Genomic DNA, 18813 nt, shown 5'->3' on the forward strand with positions numbered 1-18813 from the left:
GGTCGGTGAACTACTTTTAGAAGGTCCCATGAAGGCCTAATTAAAATATTAGTGAATATTTAAGAAGTAATCAATTTTTTTCAAGAAAACAGTTTAAAAAATAAAACCGCTTTGCAAAAAATAAAACCGCTTTGCACTGAATGTATTTAGACTCCATTTCACTTTCACATTTTTGGACCGAAATCAGCAGATTTCAAAAGTTTATTTGTACTGAGACGTCATTTTTGAAAATTTCTTACCTACCGTGGTTCACGCTAAGCCAAAAAAATGAGGGGTCTGCGTTAAAATAGGTTAAAAAACCCTGATTTAAAATATATTTTCACTTATCCGTGTATTTAAGTGGGTAATGCCTATATTTTCCATCGCATTTATTTTACTTTTTTTTCATTAAGATCGCATTTCGGGTAATTCCAGGTAACTTTGAGTTGATTAATTATTTTTTTCTCTGCAGCATTGAATTATCTTTTTTTATTGACAAATAAACATTTTTAGCAACTCGTTTTCAACTATACATGGAGTAGAGCAGTTGCCTAAAATTTACCTACAATCTTCTTGCACCATTCCCGCATTTTCGCCACAGTTTTCGTCGCCATGCCGCAGCTTTTTTTGCGCTTTTTTGAGTGGCAATCGCCAGGCCAGGACGCCGTCACGGATACCCGACACCACCAAGCCTGCTTACGCGAACTAGTTGAAAATACCAAAAACTGCGGACAGTCTTGTTCGCCTGGCCAACCATGTGTTACAGGAATGCGGGTCCGCAGCATTCGCTTGAAGCTTATTGGGGCGTGGTAAACACGCAACCCTACTGGCTGGACATGGGGCTACTTATTTCCGGGGTTAGCTAGCATTTTAGAAAGAGCGCAGTCGGCTGACCGATTCGCAGTTATTTCTACGTTAAAGCGACGGCGAAGCATTCCTGTCGGCCACTTATTTTGTCACCACTGACCACAGTTTTAGCAATTACTTGCTGCTGAGGCGTACAATTTAAAATAAACACGGCCGCTAACCTATTTTACGACAGACTTTTATGGTACTTCTGCTGGATTTGTAGCAAATGTCGTTCCTCCTAACTTGGGCCAACCTAAACGTTATTATAAGATCATATTTTTATCGGAATTTTAGCGGGATTTAGTTTTGTAAGTGGTAGTCTTTATAGTGGAGGGCTACAGATAAGTTCAAACCTGGTTTAACATGGTAAAAACATATAAAAATGATTTCGAAACTGTTTGATTGTATTGTGTATGATATGGAAGGCTTTCTTTTCCAGTGCGGTCCACATTTTCTATAATATTATTCCAAGAGAACTTCTTTTTATCACATATTTTACCGTTTTATGTAATGTAATGCGTTTTACAACATCTGCATGTTTAAAAAAGGCACATTGTTTGATTTCTCAAAATGTGCGCGCTTTGCTGACTTTGCCTCTTTGGGCAGTCAGCAAGCCTTGCGGTCGCGTCCGACCGGTCAAGCGTACAAAACCTAGAAAATACCGCCGCCTAAACTGGACGTTCCTCTTTTTCCGCAGCGCCGGTGACCATTCAAGCGTGTCGGACGTCATTTCTGCCCGCGATCGAGCCAACCGAATCCAGGAAATCAAAAAGAGAGCGTCGTCCGCCCGCGCTAGCTCGCGATCCGGAGCACTAAGGTACGATTTTTTCCGATTTATTTTAGCGAGCGAAAGACCGAGCCTTTTTCTACTATTCTCTTATGGCTTTGTGCCCTTGTTTTTTGTGGCAAGCGCTGATCGACCTTTAAAATCCCGCCAACTGACCTTATGATTCACTACGACCACCATATCTGACATTTAAAAATAATTTTACGCCTAAAAGGCTTGCACACAACCCTTATAAAATCAGTATTTGACGCTTTGAAAATGAACCTTTCGAATTCTGTTAGTGAACACTACGATCACACGGCAGTTTGCGTCGCAACGCGTTTCGCGTTAAATTATGTATTTATGCCTAATATATAGCATAGGTTAAGCATAACCTGTACCACACGTTGCACCGCGGCCAACGTGTTGTGTGTGTTCTGCGCAGCGTTCTTATCGCGAGTCCCGCGGCTATTCGTGCGCCCCGAACGACGCCCAACGCTTCGCAAATACGCAAGTTGTTTAGAGAAATTTCTCGGAACGCGCGTGCGCCTGTGTGTAATCCCGCTCGTGTGTTGCGTAAAAACGCGCCCGCCGACCAAAAAGTGACGCGTCGCTACTCTTTGCCACCAGTGATGACGTCATGCAGCGATGAGGCTCTAGCGTTGGCAAGCAGCCATTGGCCCTCCAGCATCGCGTCGATGACGGAAACAGCAGCGGCACCGAGCATCTCCCAGTTGCAGCAGTCGGTCCTGGCCTACAGTAACGCGGTCGATGCCCAACAGGAATCCCCCGCCGCCCCTGGAACCACGGACGCCCTGGTGAATGCCGCCGTCCTGCGACAGAAGCTGGAACTCTATTGGAGCCAGGTGCTCCAGTTTCAAGAGCAAAAGAGCAAAGTATCGCCTGCTACGCAAGCCTTACCGATTTCCACGCCCAATCCGGCGGCCATCGTAGCATCTCGAAGTCTACCGCCGCTTGTTGACTCCGTAGCGGAGGCGAGGAGCATGATGATGCAGCGACTCATCAACAGCGGGAATCCGACATCCGTGTCCAGTCCTCTTCACCACAACAACCAGCAGCAGCAGCAGCAGCATCATCCGCTGTCTAGTCTCGTCGCCATAGCGGCCAACCAAAAGGCCTTCAGCGAAGCGGTGTCCGCCAGCCACTCCCTCGGCTCCCTGCTCCCTCCTCCGCCACTCCTACCGCTTTGCTCCTCTTCCTCCCACCAGGGAGCACTACCACCACCACCGCCTCCTCAGTACAGCTTTCCGCAATCACTTATTTCGCCGCATCGCCACACCGCTCCGTCTACTGTGCAAGCCCACCGCCAACCCCAAGCTACCTCGAGCCCCCTCGATCTTTCAAAAGTCCACGACTCGCCGCCTCCGCAGCGCAAAAAGACAAGTCTGCCTCCGGCTAGCTCAGCCGCGAACGACAACCAACAAGACGCCGTTCCCCTTGACTTGAGCACCTCAACGAAGCGCCACCATTCAGACGACCGCTCAACCATCTTGCCGGACAAGCCAGTGCTGCAAAGCACGCCGCTGAGGAAATACACCGAGCCTTCGTCGGTCGCTGTGACGTCTCTTCCGCCAATTGCATCCACAACGTACGCTTCTGGTATTCCCCAGACCACGCAAGCCCTGTCGGCCATCAACGCTCAACATCTCCTAGCCCTAGGACCGTATCTGCAGAACAGCGCTGCCGCTAACCGCGTGCCGCACTCCCGACCCTTTCCCACCCACAACGGAGCCCTGCCCCAGTACCCCCCGCCCCAGCCGGCCCCACTGGGCAGCGACTACTTGCAGAAGTGGCTTCAGGCAGCACAGCAGCAGCGCCAGCAAGTGGCCACCATTGCCCAGCCCCCGACCAAGAAACCGCGAACGGTGAGAGAGTTGTTTTTTTATTCTACCGCTTAAGTTGTGTAATGAAGATTGCCATTTCTTGTACGTGTGTAAGTTTAGGTCATTTAGTGGTTGCGATTAGATAAACTTGATGGTATATATTCCTCCAAACCACTATCGACTTTAGTTTCACCAACTTCCCAAGCATACGCACAGAAATTCTAATTCCGCTTCACTTTATTTTGTTGCCTGTCGACTAACACAACACTAGGAAACTTTGCGCAATCGTAAAACTAGTGCTACGTCGCTGGTAATGTTACGTTTATAAAAGCGCTACGAAAAGTTTTTTTTATGTTTGTTTGCTGTTTAAAAAAGCACTACTGTCAAAATTAACCGAGTGTCGGTTTTTCGCAGGACGACTTTCTCGCCGCCGCCCAACTCCAATTCAACGCCTTTAACGCGTCCAAAGCGGCTTCGGTGGCAGCTGGTGGCCACCAGGCCGTCCAAACCGCGCCCGGAGCCCAACAGACGCGCCCCGGCGCCCGCCAAGTGGGCCTTAATCAGCAACCAACCGCGGCCAACGGCGCCAACGGCGGCGCTTCAAGGTCCAGTGGCAAGCGGTACAAACGCTACGCGAAGCCGCCCTATTCTTACGTTTCGCTCATTACCCTCTCGATTCTGAGCTCGCCCGAGAAGAAGCTGCGCCTCTCACAGATCCTCAAGCGCATCTCCGAGATGTTCCCCTTTTTCAACGGCTCCTACCAGGGATGGCGCGACTCTGTCCGGCACAATCTCTCACAGAACGAGTGTTTCGTCAAGGTGAGCGCGCCCGTCTTTTTGTTTGTTTTATGTTTGAGTGCTTTTGATTTATTCCAGTGCTTCCCAACGTTTTTCGGTTCGCGGCCCACTTTTAATGCAAGTTTATTGTGCGACCCACAATAAAATTTGTTTAGCCATAATTTTAAATGCAACTAATTAGAAATAAGATAAACAAAGCCTGCATCTTTACTACTGGCGTATGTACTAAAATAGTTAATGCGACAAAACACATTTAATTGTTACGTATTTGTTACTTTGTTGCTCAAATGTTACGGAATGATTGCAATAATTTTCCGATATAACAGAAAACTAACATTTAGAAATTCTTCGCCACCCGCCGACCCACTGGTTGGGAAGCACTGCTTTAGGGACATTTTACGACTTTTTCTTCGGGTCAAATGTTTGAAAGGAATAAGTCCCATAGCATCAAGCGCAAAATATTCGGGAACTTTTTTTTAAAGAATAAAAAATAATTTAACCGACCAAAAACAACATTGCTGGTTTTCTTTACAGCTAAACATTTCGGTTAAACGAAAATTATGTAATTTGCGACCAAACAGTTTTGAAACTTTCTTGTAACGTTTTCGAATCGACGCCATCTGAAAAAAACGTGTCATTTATGAGAGATCAAGCTGTAAATATACGATTTGACAATTGACGATTGACATTTGCCATACGTAAATGTTGTGCATATTCAATATAACTAGATGTTAGTGCAACGAAACCTAGACTTCGTTATGTTTTCTTTAAAAGAGATTTGTTGTTTATGTCGTTATGAAAATTACACTTAACCATTTTGCCGACCGCTTATTTTCGGGGAAAATTTTTTCTGGGGATGATTTTTATCTTAGAAACTGCCGGAAGATTGTTGCTATTGCATCAGGTTCCCAGTTTTTCAGATGCACTATTAAATATGAATGTTTTTTAATTAGACTTTTCGTTTACATGTTTACCCCATAAAGTCTCCTAAATGCGAGTTTATTTCAATATTCGTTATTTTGGGGGTACAACTTTTTCATTTTTTTGGCGACGTTAGTTATCCGCACACTGCAGTTGCGAATCGCATAGTAATTTAAACTAGGCAACGTTTTCTCAAGGTTGCAATTTTAAGTGGAGTGGTCTGTATCTCCCGATCTTATCACACAGCCCACATGGCCGCTGATTTCCTATCTCCTTACGGCAAAATGACAAATGGTAACTTTGCGGAAAAAAGAGCGCTTTCAAATTTTGTGTGATTAACCCTCGGCGCGGTTTTGCTCATGCAACCCGTTGTACCCAGTTTCCTACCTAATCGCCCGAAACCGCCCTGAATAATTGATGCCAACCAGCCGCCGTCTGTTTTGCAGGTGCTCAAGAACCCGTACCGGCCCACGGCCAAGGGCAACTACTGGACGGTCAACGTGACGGCCATTCCGCACGAGCTCTTGCTTCGCCAGAACACGTTGGTGTCGCGATACGCACAAGACTCCGGATACCGTTACCGCAAGGACCTGACCGACGTCTTCGACATGATCAGCGGCGAAGTGCGCGTCAATATCCCGCGGTACGTGTTCGATGGCGCCGATCTCGTCGAAGACCCGGCCGCCATCATGGAGTCGCTGCTCTTGGAAGAGAAAGGCGCCGACGACGATAGCGGTGGTATTGGTGCGGCGGGAGCGATGCCAGCGCACGGCGGTAGGGTTTACTCGCTAGCAGACATGTTCAATCAAGACGACTTCATCGAGGAGGACCTGCTGCGTCAGCATCAGCACCACGGCAACCGGTGGAATGGCAAGGCACGCTCTAGAGCTGCTCAGAACAAGGCGGCCAAACTCCAGCAACAGCAACAGCAGCAGCAGCTTCATCAACAACAGCTCCAACAACAACAACAACAACAACAACAACAGCAGCAACAGCAGCAACAGCAACAGCCCTTCCAGCAGTACATGAACAGCATGGAGTCGCAGAAGCTCGCCCTTCAAATGATCACCAACCAGCAACAGGCTTTCAGCACAGCCAACACCATAACCACCAGTAGCACACAGCAGCAGCAGCAACAACAGCAACAGCAGATGATCGCGCAGCAGCAGGAGATTCTGGCCAAGGCGCTGTCGGGCCAGATGCAGGGCTGCTTGCCCACTCTGCTGCAAAGCATCTACGCAAAGAGCCAGGCCGCGCAAAGTCGCGCCGCCGAGGACGCGGAGGCTGTGGTCCCGGTCGCAAAGTCCCCTGTACAGTCTCCCCCCGCTACAGTCGCTACAAACCATTCCACCCACAGCGAGTTTGAGCACGCCAACTTGGCCGCCAAGTTGGAGCCGGCGAGTGGCGACGAGCCTATGGCCGAACACAACTGGAATCAAAACAACGCCAAGCGCAGTCGACGCAAGGGAGTGCAGCCGATGCGACGCTACTCGTCCAACGACTCCGGCGTCAAACCGGAGGCAAGCCCGCGCGCTACCAGCGTCGTTGACAGCGGCATCGTCGGTTCCTTGTCTCCGCGCTCGCCCACCCGGTCCTTTTGCTCCAGTGAGCCCGACGTCGGCCCCGTCGGCGGCCTCGCGATCGACCAGTCGTCGCCCGTGCGCTCGCAGTCGTCCGACGTCTCGGCCGTCGACACGCTCTCGTCGTCGCCGCGTGACGACAGTGATGACGTCATCGTGTCGCCCAATAGCTTCGCCCCGCCGTCGTTTGTGCTTTTCGGCGCCGCGGCCGCCGCCCGACCGATGGAGACCGGCAAGACCATGTGAAGAGCTAAACTCTCGGATAACGATTTGAAGATAAGTGAGGTTTTTACAGAAGAAGAATATTTTATGGATTCGTCTCGGATGGTTCCTGGATGCATCGTACGTCATATGCGTTACGTCATAGACACGCCCTTTTGCTTGTCATTGTGCCGCTCAGATGTGCTTCTGTATTTTGAGGCTCCCGAGCATTGACCTTATATCTCTTAACCTTATTGGTCAGCAATTATTTGCTGTTCTCACAAGAGATATTACACACTATATATTTTTGTTTTTAGCACTCGCTTTATTTAAACCGCATGCCAACGCATTCAAGGCCTGTACATCGCCGGGCGCCTGTTATATATATATATATATTGCCAAAGATTTCGCTGTTATCTCTACACTACTATGCCTGTTTATTTTATTTTTTTTTTGTATAACATCACGAACTATTTATCTCAGGGAACTCACGCTTTTCAGGGATGGCACAAAAACTACAAAGTGGCCAGAAGAACATGCGGTCTGGCCACGCGTCTTGAGTATTGACGGTGTCTGAAAAAGTTAAACGATATCATAAAATTAAACGTTTCTGTCTGCCGGTTTCACTAAAAATAGACCTTTGTTTGGCTTCCGCTTGAAAGATTCTGTCGTGGAACTCGCAAGCTTAGGCGTAAATGACACGTGGAACTGTAAGGTTTTCTACGCAACACTCACACGTATATACACAAGTAGGCGAATCACGCCCCCCCCCCCCCCCCCCCCAGTTAAAGTCGCCGTTGTGCAGCATTGTACATAGACAAGCTGGACGGCCAAAATGCAGAGGGTCCTATGCTGCCGGTCTCGTGCCTGTATAGTGCAGTGTTTCTCAACCTATGGTTCGCGGCCCAAATTGAGTTGTGTCGCCGACTAGAAGTTTACATGGTTACATTTATTGACATTGGTTCTAAGCAATTTTTCTCTACAATTTACGAAAATTGCAAAAAAAGCATTTACGAGAGATAGCAAATAATAATTGTATTTTGGTCTCCGCTATAAAGGTTTGAGAAACTCGCTGTAGTGTTTCCGCGCCAACACAGGAGATAATCGTATGCTTTAATTCTTCCTCAGCGCCTGATTATTTAAAGACAAGCGCGCCCTACAACTTTTACAAGGGCGCGCGCCAACCTTCGTGCATTTACCCATTTTTGCAACTTGCTTATTGGAGAAATAAGACGTTCGCGTCTTTTTATTGAATTAAAAAAAATGATAAAATAATTTTTAACCCTCTACCAATGTGAAAAAGTTAGCGGTAGACGGTTTTACTCAAACTTATCTAATTAAGGGCGCCGTTTTCTCTCATTGTTGTTCCCCAGCTTGACAACGAGCTAGTTTTCATAGAGTTTCAGGTCTTTTCATTGGATTAGACCGCTGTATTGCGCCGCTTCGTGTCTGGCACGTGTTAAGTTCAATGTCTTCGCTATCTACAGTTTCAAAAGAGCTTTTATCCTCAACTTTTTGCGCTTCGTATGCGTTTATAATGCAATAATCCGACGTCGATTTTTTTACTTCGACCCTTTTTGAACGCTTGGGTTGGGGTTGTCACTAAAATTTCACTATTTAATGAACAACATTTAATTAGAACCGTCGTTTAAACCTAATTCGAATTTAATGGTTAATACTTGCCAGCAAACGTTTCGTTGAAATAAAACCGACGAAGAACGCCAAATACGAAATAATTCGTAAGGTAGTAATATCCCACTTGTCCTTACTCGCCCGCAACTTTGTAAATAGTGTCACTTGCGCGGTATATTTCGTCAGCATTGCCATTTGTCGTTCGCAGCGTGTGTTACAACTAACCCCGTCGTGTTGTTTCTGTTTTTTGTATCCTTTATTCCCCATTTAGTTTCGATGCGTACCGCCGCCGCCGCTGCGGTATTATCTACAATGCGAACACGCATCGTGAAAAACGTTTAGTTTTTTTTTCGCTTCTTGTATATCTACTTAGGGACGAACATCAGGGAACCCCGTCGCGATTTTCTAGAACTTATCACTTCTCTTTGTAGCTTTGCCTCCGCCCCGCCTCAGCCGCTGCTGCTATGCTTTCGTAAATCGACAACCAACCCCCTCTATTTTTTCCGCATTGTGGTTTTGCCATTTCACCCATCTACACATATATGTAGCTATAGTCCTCGTCTTCAAATCAAACGTTTCTCCCCGGTTTCCGTTTTGCTGCGGTCGCGCGCCCTGTGTAACGCTGTTTTGCCAATACTCCCGTCCAGCTGGCCTCTTCACGCTTTACGCTTGCTTTTGCTGATATGCTTACTGTCCTACGCGATGCAATACCTCAAAAATATCCTCGCACGTAATCGGGTTTGATGACGTCAGTTTTAATAGCGAAATTGCGACTGGGTCTGCGATACTTTTGAATACATAATACGGGTAGTTTTAAGGTTTCTGGTGTTCGAAATTGGTATTTTTGTAACAAAAAGTGCGTCACTTTTTGTGAAATCGTAACCGTGATTGTTGTAGCCCAAGCCTGCGTTTTCGAACAAACGCAACATGAACAATGGAACCCTATACCTCGCGTAGAAAACAACCGAATCAATGAAAGATCGCAACAAAAACAGCAATATACCTTTATAGGTTTAGTTAATCATGTGTCGTTTTCCCAAACTCAAGATAGCGTTTACCTCCCGGAAAGGATTTTTCCCTATTGCAGTAATATGAAAAAAGACGTTCGGTTGTGCAGTTGCTCTGCTTCTATATATCTCACTTTTACCTCACGTAACAATGTAACTGTACATTTTGTTTCTTTGTGTGTACTCGCCTGTGTTTCTTCTGTTGCTGTTGAGCTTTCGCCGTGCGCTATTTAGTTGAAACTCCCCGATACCTCATGTAGTTTTTTCTTCGTTCGCACCGTTTCCCTCTATTTTACCTTGTGCCATCGTGTTGCTCACAGACAATCTCAAAGAGTTTTTCCGAGATAATATAACGTTGAATAACCTACCGCTGGTGCCATTGTACTGATCAGGACAGAGGTTAGACCTAAAATAAAGGTAAAAGATTTAAAGCAGCCGTTAGCCGAAACGTTGGATAAAATATATTAAGAGCCAGGAGAGCTTATTATGGTATATTATGCTTTGTTGCAACAGCATATGTTTATCAAAAAGGCCTGGTTTTGCTTTCTACAATAACTGTGTAAAAACAATAAAGGATCTCGAACGAGAGCCTTTCTTGTATAAGCACGAAATTAGGATGCTTTAAAAAAAAATTCTGTATGAATGATTCATTTTAAAATAATTATTTATTTAAAAAAAATAAATTTTATTTTAAAAAACTACAAGAAAACATCAACCGTATGTATTGTAGATACAGCTTTCCGTTAAGTTATGCAATATTTATTTAACGATGTATCAAAATGGTTCCTCCTTTGATGCCCTTAACACGTCCAAACTTGGTTAGACTTACACAAGTAACCCGCTTTTAATCCCTTTCTACTGCGTGACTGCCACTTTAGACCAGGGTTTTTAACCTTTTTTGTATGTTTTACCCTTTTAACAAAGATGAATATCAAATTTAACCTAAACAAAGTGGTGCTCATTTATTAAAAAACGAAAGTAACAAATGACATCAGTTATATTCAGTGTGGCGGCTGCTTAACACCTATCCTTGTATTTACCCCCTGAAACGAGGAAATTTACCCCCTGTAAGAAAGGCTGTCTTAGACCTAAGTATCCCATCCACTCGCACCCCTTTCCGCTAACTTCAAACCGAAGGCGCAAAATAAGCCCTAAAATCGTGTGGTGTAAAAAAACATCCGGTTGGTTTTGGTTGTCCGCAACCTTCTTACTCTACCAGCTGCGGAAACAAGACTTTATCGAAACTCTTTGACGACGTTTTGTCGCCGCGGAGGTGTGTCGGAAGCGTCGTGTCGCTCAGCCTGCAATTGCGACGCGCGCTACGCGACACTTATTCCGAGATGTCCAATGATTATACACCGCTCAAAGCCGAATCGCCAGTGGACAAGAATTTAAATTTCCTTTGATCTCGTTACGCAAAACAAACAATCGGTAATTTTTGTGAGCTATAAAATAATAAGTTTTGCCATTTTATGTTAAATCCCGAGTGGAATAACGGCTCCGCGCACAATGGTAATCTTTTTAGACAAACTTGCCTGATTATTCTTTGTTTTAGGGGCATTAGGTGACTTGTAAAATATTTTTCAGGTTAGTCACTGGCACAAAATTGCGCAACTGGTGACCCATGTCTATGCTGAAATTATGCCCTATTGAGTAGCTTACCTGCCTTTTATAGGTCGACACCAAGACTAAATTGTATAGTGATTTTTACCCTATAGTTTTGTATCGCTATCCATCAGAGAAAACTCCAGGGGTTTTAAAGGCGTATTTTTTAAAAAGTTGCACAATTAGCCCTGAAATCAATTTATGATCAAGCAGCACAGGAATAACCTCATTTTAAAACAACTGTATAATGTTGATACCCTTTTTTGTTGCCTACGGTTTATGAACACCAGTCTATAGTTTTGTGTAGTTTAAAAAAGGACAAAAATGAACCGTAAAAAATCTTCAAAAGAAACGTCATTCGTGTAAGCTCACGATGTAGTTGTAGTGTGAAACCACGGTTTCAAACGGACACCTGGATGTTAAGACGCTTGTCAGTGGTCTCGTGTGTGTTTGTGCTTATTTTTTACAACAGCCTGATCAATACTGAACGCAGTCTAAAAGGCCTATGCCATAAAATCACGCCAAACCCAACTGAACTCTGACGCACCGTATAAATAAACTGGACAGTCGATCGCGGTGTAGAGTGTCGGAATACCAAGTGTTTTGCTGCAATGAAAATACAGCCAGGCCGCGAATTACCTTCCAGAGGGCGCGATAGCCGTCGCTTTGTCTCACGAGAAGCCAAACTCGCCCTGCCCCGCGGCCGCGCAATTGCACACCGTCCGCAAGTTAGCTCGCTACCGTTGGCTTTAACTTGACACCCGACTCGATTGTGTTGGCAGCAGGCGGGCTCAAATTGCTTGTGATACGGCCGTAATATGCGGTGATCGCCCAAGTTGCGAGCCGTATCGCGTGTCCACTGATGTGATAGAATCACGTGCTCCCGATGCTTGCCATTGAAACCTTCGGCAAATTTACGACTGTCCTTTTGTTTCTTTACATCAGTCGTTCACGACCTTTTAGCTTTCGCGATCCCTTTTAGGTTTTCGATAATAACTTGCGCGACCCCCCAATTATAGGGTATGATGCATAAACTATAAAAAACACATTTCAAAATTGGGAAAAAATCTAGACGGATTGTATCCAAAATTTGGCTAAAATGTCCGGATTTAAGTATGCACAACAAGCTAAAGTTACGGTTTGAGGGTCCATTGATTTTTATTAGACATTGTTTGACTGAAACTACGCTTGATTTATTAATTGAAAATTGTAATGGCGACGTCATAAACAAGACTGGTTCACTGCAGCAAAGGCCATATAAACACAAATGTTAGACGGGCGGTTGCTTTTGCTTCTTCTATATTGTTAACTTTCAGTTCATATCGCGTATTTCTTATTTTAGTTCATATCGCCTATTTCTTATTTTAGTTCATATTGCCTATTTCTTAAGTTAACGCGTGTCGCCAGAACAATCTAAGCAACAAACTGAAAATGTTTGATAACCACTGCAAACAATTAAAGCACCCTTTTTAAGTCCCTGGGCTTCATGTGACCATGCCTTTCCGGGCTTGATTATAATTAATTTAAACGTTAATAAAGATATAGTTCACGCAGCACTATGGATGGCCACTCTGACTGAAAACATTTATCCCCATTATAGAATAGCGAACAGTCTAATGAAAATTGTGGGTATTTTATCTTATAAATTTTTCAAACCTTTTTATATCGACGCACTTTTTTGAATAACCAAAAAATTGTTTTGCTCAACACCATTGTTAGATTACATAAACCTCATATTAGTCACGTATTTACTTTGAAAAATGGTGGTAAAATTGTTGTTTTATTCTATTAATCTTAACGTCAGATTGTCAATGGACGACTTAGTGTTTTTCATTTTTATAAACATATTGGGTGATAATAACTCGATGACCTCGTCTGATTTTTAATTGGCCGCCGAGCGGTTTTCGGAGAAACTGTTACGTTTAATGAACCTGGGAAACTAAGTTACACATGCGAAAGACGTACCGGAAACTATAGTAAGTTGTAAAATTATTAACCTATACACAGCTACAGAAATCATTAAGGCATTGGGGTATATGCATTTTTAAATGAAGGCGGAACTGCCATTTCCGTTGGTAAATCAAAACCTGTACAGTCGCTCAATTACCGCCGGAAGCCCTTGGTTGATTAGAGTTTGGGGAGAAGAGAGACTCTTATTGCACTTTAAAGCAAGCTATGCGCTCATTTGTAAACTCCGGTAACCGATGTTACGTTTAAGTGCCTTTTGCCTTTTAAAGGTTAACAACAATCGTTTTGTCGACGGCTTAAAACATTAAAGCAAGAGAAAAAAGTCAAACACACATTGCTGTAAAGCACGGACTTATAAAGACTTTGCAGAGAATATATAAGAAATAAATTAAAATTATGTTTTTGTGGTTTTATTATCGCCTATAAAATCTGAAGGTAGCAAAACCGCGCAAGTAAGCGAAATACAATTTTCAAAAGGTTTCCTCCTACAAATTATAAATGTACTAGTCTCTATTTTAGTTTTATTTTGTCTAAAAATATTTATATTGTTACAGAATGCTGTTTGTGTTTAGAGGCGCATGTCCTTTAAGCCAGTGTCACATTTTTTAGCCTTTTCCGCGTTTGACCATAGTCTTAAATTTCAAACAACCAAGCCTTTTCAAACGCTGATTGAAACTGGACGTATAACGCTCACGGCTGAAATAACGAGTGACCTCTGACCGAGGTAATCCCGATTCGTTTACGTTGCGTTTGCGAAATTGCTTGCCCGGAATGAGTTAATTAACTGTTGCGTGTTGCCGCTTCGAGAGTGAGAAACTTTGGTATGTGGTGGCTAACAAACAGTATTTTATTTAAATTGCGAACTTCTTATTTTAGAATTAAATTATCACCGCGCTTACTTCAAAACATTTTCATTCAGGAGACCAAAAGCTTTTTTATTGAAGATTGTGACCTTCTTAGTTCGTTGCATGAAAGGGAAATATAACGAAAGACAGGCAAAATGTGTTGCTATTATCAAAAAAATTAAATACAACAAAATATATAAGATAGCGGCTCGTGAGAGGTTTATTTGTCCCTTACTTCACAGCAAAGTTTTTTTGTTTAATTTTTATTAAAAGTATTTGAATGTACACGTCCAGTAAGTATAGTTCTTTGTTAGCCAAATATCGTCTAAACACCTGTCAATTCCAAATAGAAAAAAGGTTAACAAATCTGTGTTTTTACACGGAGTATAGGTAACAACTGTAGGTGGAAGGGTACCAAGTTTAAAGTGCCAACTTAAATATCGGTACGATGACTATTCGCTTTTTGCCACCGTCCTGTAAACACTCGCATCTCTATAAGCAGAAATCGTTGAGAACTTAAACGGATCGGCGAATAAACTCGCCAAGGCTTTCGCCCCGAGCGATTCAATCGGTTATGTCGCTCTACGGATCGCAGTCAACACGAAAACACAGCTCGTCATTCGGGACTTGACCTCGAAACACAGTTTCTTCTGTTTCTCTTTGCGCATGCGCTGCACACCGTAGCCGCTGCTCTCTGTTTCTACTTGCGTGCGCGCCTCACTCGTGTGTTTGTGTCCCGATATACAACACTATACGGGCGATTTTTTGCTCCTTCGGTCAACGCTGTAAGTTAGCCCTTGGCTTGGACAACGTACGGCATCGGCCGTTCTGCCATATTTGCCATCGGACTGTTCCTTTGTTTGGGGTCAGGGGTGGGCAATGGGCGGGGTTCCAATTTGGGTTGGAGTTGCAATTTGTAAGGGAGTTAGTGATGAACTGGGTTTGTGGTATAATTAAAAAGTTGATATTGTTAAGTGTTTTGGGTATTAGAATAAATAACACGATAAATTTCTTTACTACAGTATAGGTACAACCTTCAGTTATAATGATTCTAATTATTGTTTGTCATTGTGTATCAGCGCAATTCCACCCTACCATCAAGCGTTTATTCCTGCCAAAATTAGATATAATTAAAATGCTTGATCATTAATCGATATATTTAAGCGAAAATGTATAAATATTTTTTAAGCGAAATGTATAAATATACCAATAAATGAGAACGGAGTCTCCTTAGTAGTGTAAACCAGTGTTTCTTAATCAGGTGAATTGTCCACCCCAGGGTAAAAAAACCTTTTTGCAGGGGTGAATAAGGGTGAACCTTACAAACTGTTGTTTTTTGGTGTTTTTTGCTTAATGTGAAGTTGGTTTGCATTGAGTGTATAAGTACAAAGATTTTGTGACTGTGTTTTGTGCTTTTGTAGCTTTATATCTCTGGACTCGAGAAATTGTAGATTTGCAATGGTACAACTTAGCTTGAGTTGATCTCAATAAAAATAGAAACAACCTAAGTTATTTTGTGCTGTTATATATAGACAAGATAGTTTTATCACATCATGAGACAAGGGTGAATGAAATCTGGAGATAGATGCTAGGGGTGAACAAAACTAAAAAATTTAGGAAGCACTGGTCTATACCACGATATCCCTGTTGTAATATTCTACCGAGATCCGACTGGCGATATGGCAATTTCGTTCAAACTTAACATCCAAATAATAAGGTTTTATGTTTTGGCAAATCAGTGCCGTCGGTGCTTTAGGCTATGTAGCACACCTTCTAAAACATTTTTTAAAACACGGATTCGTGAAGAGCGGGATAGCTTTTTTCCGCTTTCTTTTTAAAAGTTAAATATGTTCATGTAGTGCAAGCCAACTGTCTTAACACAGGGTTAGAAGTGCTGCATTGACAAGACTATAGGGTTTTTCAACATAGTGAAACATATAAGACAACAAACGGATTATTGAGCAGCCTTCGTTGACGAGTCTTTTTATTTCCCAACTTGCTGCAAAGTCGTCGTTCAGCTTGTGTAAAAACGCCTTTAACTGACTGCGCAAATTAGAATTCTTAAAATAACAACGCCCCAACCCGGTTTCAGGTGTTTTCCTTGGAACCGGGCTAAATAATTTACAACTTCCACTACACGAGTACCGCTGGCAATCATGACATTCAGTTATTCCAGGTTTATATGTATATATATAGATCTAACTATACACAACACCGACATTCGCTTGACGAGTGCCCGTTCTCAGAAGCAATTATATTCTCGTAACTGTTTGTTCCACGCAGATACATCAGCTCCGATCCAACGACGTCAGACAACTTTCCAGTTACGTCACCTGTCCTAAAGGAGAAAGCGCCGTCGTCTGCCAAAGGCAAAGCCAAAAAGAGGTAAACGCGCAGTGCAAATGCGTTGTCGCAAATGAAATTGCTTAATATAGACTAGAATTTTTTTACTTTTATTACATAACACGAATCGATGTGTTTTACAAATGTTTTTTTACTGTTGTAGAAAAAACAGGCGCTTCAGTATGAAACACAGGAGTGCACTTTAAAGGTCATTTGAGCCTACAGCGATTGAGCCTAAGTCTCTTAACATTACTTTGCGAATTGCATTCGTTTATGTTGCTTTACCAAAGTTGTTCCCGAGCTTTTTAGACTTGCGACCTCCTACAGAAACTGAATTGTTTGCGCCCTCCTTACTAAATGGTTTATTGTAACGTCACAAAAAACGGAATAAAACAGCACTCATAAAGTTTGCCCAAGGTCGAAAAAACCTTAATTTTTTGCACTCTAATCTTGTAAAAATTTGTATCAAGAAGATTTCTAATAGAGCAAACTTGGAATCAAAAGGACTTTGAAATATTTCCCGGCACCGTTGAGCGAAATGGCACCCATGGTGCTGCGGAACCCTTGTTAGGAACACTGCAAAGTTATACCATCAATTTAAGAGGACCGTTACATTTGAGGCACTTTTCTTTTACATTTCAATGTGTGCTCTACAGCTATTTCGACACTTTATACCTCAACCAAAAGTTTTTTTTATTCTCAGCATGTCATCATTCCTCCTAAGCCAGGGTTTCTTAATTAGGGGTACGAGAACTGTTCCTCGGGAGTACAGGGATGCTGAATCAAACACAGAAAATGTATTACTGTCGTTTATTTCATCGCTCAGTTAAATCTAAAACTAACTCACATTTTGGTATTTGACTGTGTTGTAAGTTACTTGTATAAAAATATAATTACAATGGTTTTGTTATTTAAGCAATTCTAGAAGGGATGCTAGAATTGTTTGGTGATTTGAAAGGGGTTCAGCAAGGAAAAAGGTTAAGAACCACTGCCCTAAGGGGTCTTAAAATGTTCTCAGGCTGGTCGCCGTGTCTTATTGGTTAAACGAATAAATGTAGTAATTTGTGAAAACAAAAAGGATTTATATTAACTAAAAAAATAGCACTTAAAGGAGAAAGAATTAGCGCCAATCTGACAACTGAATTTATGACATTTGATGAAGTAAAACAGCCTCGTTTATTGGCATTAGTCTTGTTTTTAATCAATGGCCGAAGCAGAGCTTTATTAGAATGGCCTTGTGTATTACGAAAATGAGACTTTTGGCGACACTCATAGTCGCGTAGGTTTTCGAAAACTGGGAAGGGCTGGTCTTGAAAAAGATGTTTTTATTTTAAATTAGGAAATTAGAAGTGCGACGCTGCCCTGTAGGCACAATATTGTGTGAATGTTTAAAATAAAATGAACACCACAGGCGTTTACAATCGCGTTAAATAGAGCATAATTTCTCAACTTGTTTTTCGTCGTCCGTACGACTTGAAAATTTTGTGGAAGTCTATTTGTCGTTTTTAAGTCATTCTGGTGCTTTCCGACTAATTTGGGCGAAAATACACACTTTCATAAATAAGGGCATAAGTTTTATGGTATTGCTGCAAATATTATTAAAATATTCTTCCAATATCTTAACTTTGCGTTTTGAAACCTTATTGATTGAGGATAGCATAATCACATATTGTTATGTTTCTGAATCCTAAAGGACAAAAAAACTCATGCATTATTCCGAAAAGTGCTGTCTGTCAAAAACCACTCGGCAACCGTCGGGTCAGCATTTCAAATGATGCTGCTTGACCCGCTTCTGTGACGTAATAATTGCCCTCGTTTAACTTGTTGTTTTTGTCAGACGAAAGGCCTCATCCAGCAGCGAGAGTGATAGCGTCGCCAATAGCAGTGACGCATCCAGCGATTATGACGTCACAATGCGAAGTCCCGCCAAAAAAATTGAGCTTCCGAGTAGGAAGTCGAAACGGGTAAGATGGAGCTTGCAGATATAAAACACTTTCTATTGGAAAATATCTGACATTTCTGTTTGCAATTTGTTAAATCTGTTAAGTAATATAAAACTTTTGCTTAAAATTTGAAAAAAATACCAAAAACAAAACATACACTTGTATTTGAAGAACTGGAACCAATGTTTTAGGAGGTACAAACTTCAATCAGGTCAACTGTTTTAGATGCGTTTTTTCGTAGACTCAATTTTAAAAGTAATAATATGCGTGGTTCGATTAATCACCACACCAGTTCAACCCTAACTATAATCTTACCGTGATATTGACGTAAATTACGTGTCTACTACAGGAATTTCCCCTTAAAATCGGTATTTGTTTTGACCTGAGCGAGCGAATAGCCACTCAGTGGTTATACGTGAATTGATTTGCCCAATTAAACCTGTGTCCGAAACTCCGGATTATGTTTTGCCAGTTGCGAGATTAAAACGGTCGCCGACCCGTAACAAAGGTGCACTTGTCGCTAATTTGACCT

The 18813-nt window shown here is 42.7% G+C and overlaps 1 protein-coding gene across 1 annotated transcript; it reads left to right on the forward strand.

The window, feature by feature from the left end:
* The first annotated feature begins 1531 nt into the window (after positions 1–1531).
* Positions 1532–7249, forward strand: LOC146136057 (uncharacterized). Its single transcript, XM_083395315.1, has 6 exons — positions 1532–1645; positions 2225–3480; positions 3853–4257; positions 5604–6052; positions 6085–6142; positions 6177–7249. The coding sequence occupies exons 2-6, from the start codon at positions 2227–2229 to the stop codon at positions 6981–6983; spliced, it is 2973 nt and encodes a 990-aa protein (XP_083251441.1). The 5' UTR covers positions 1532–1645; positions 2225–2226; the 3' UTR covers positions 6984–7249.
* The last annotated feature ends 11564 nt before the right edge of the window (positions 7250–18813 follow it).

Source organism: Ascidiella aspersa, chromosome 8, assembly GCF_963924565.1.
Source record: "Ascidiella aspersa chromosome 8, kaAscAspe10.2, whole genome shotgun sequence".
Taxonomy (NCBI): Eukaryota; Metazoa; Chordata; class Ascidiacea; order Phlebobranchia; family Ascidiidae; genus Ascidiella; species Ascidiella aspersa.

What these genes read in the sequence shown, in the direction of transcription:
- LOC146136057 (XM_083395315.1), top strand. Translation starts at nt 2,227, where the DNA reads ATGACGTCATGCAGCGATGAGGCTCTAGCGTTGGCAAGCAGCCATTGG. An exon ending in AGAACGAGTGTTTCGTCAAG is followed by an intron (nt 4,258 to 5,603) that starts GTGAGCGCGCCC and finishes TCTGTTTTGCAG; the next exon opens with GTGCTCAAGAACCCGTACCG. An exon ending in CAACAACAACAACAACAACA is followed by an intron (nt 6,143 to 6,176) that starts GCAGCAACAGCA and finishes CAGCCCTTCCAG; the next exon opens with CAGTACATGAACAGCATGGA.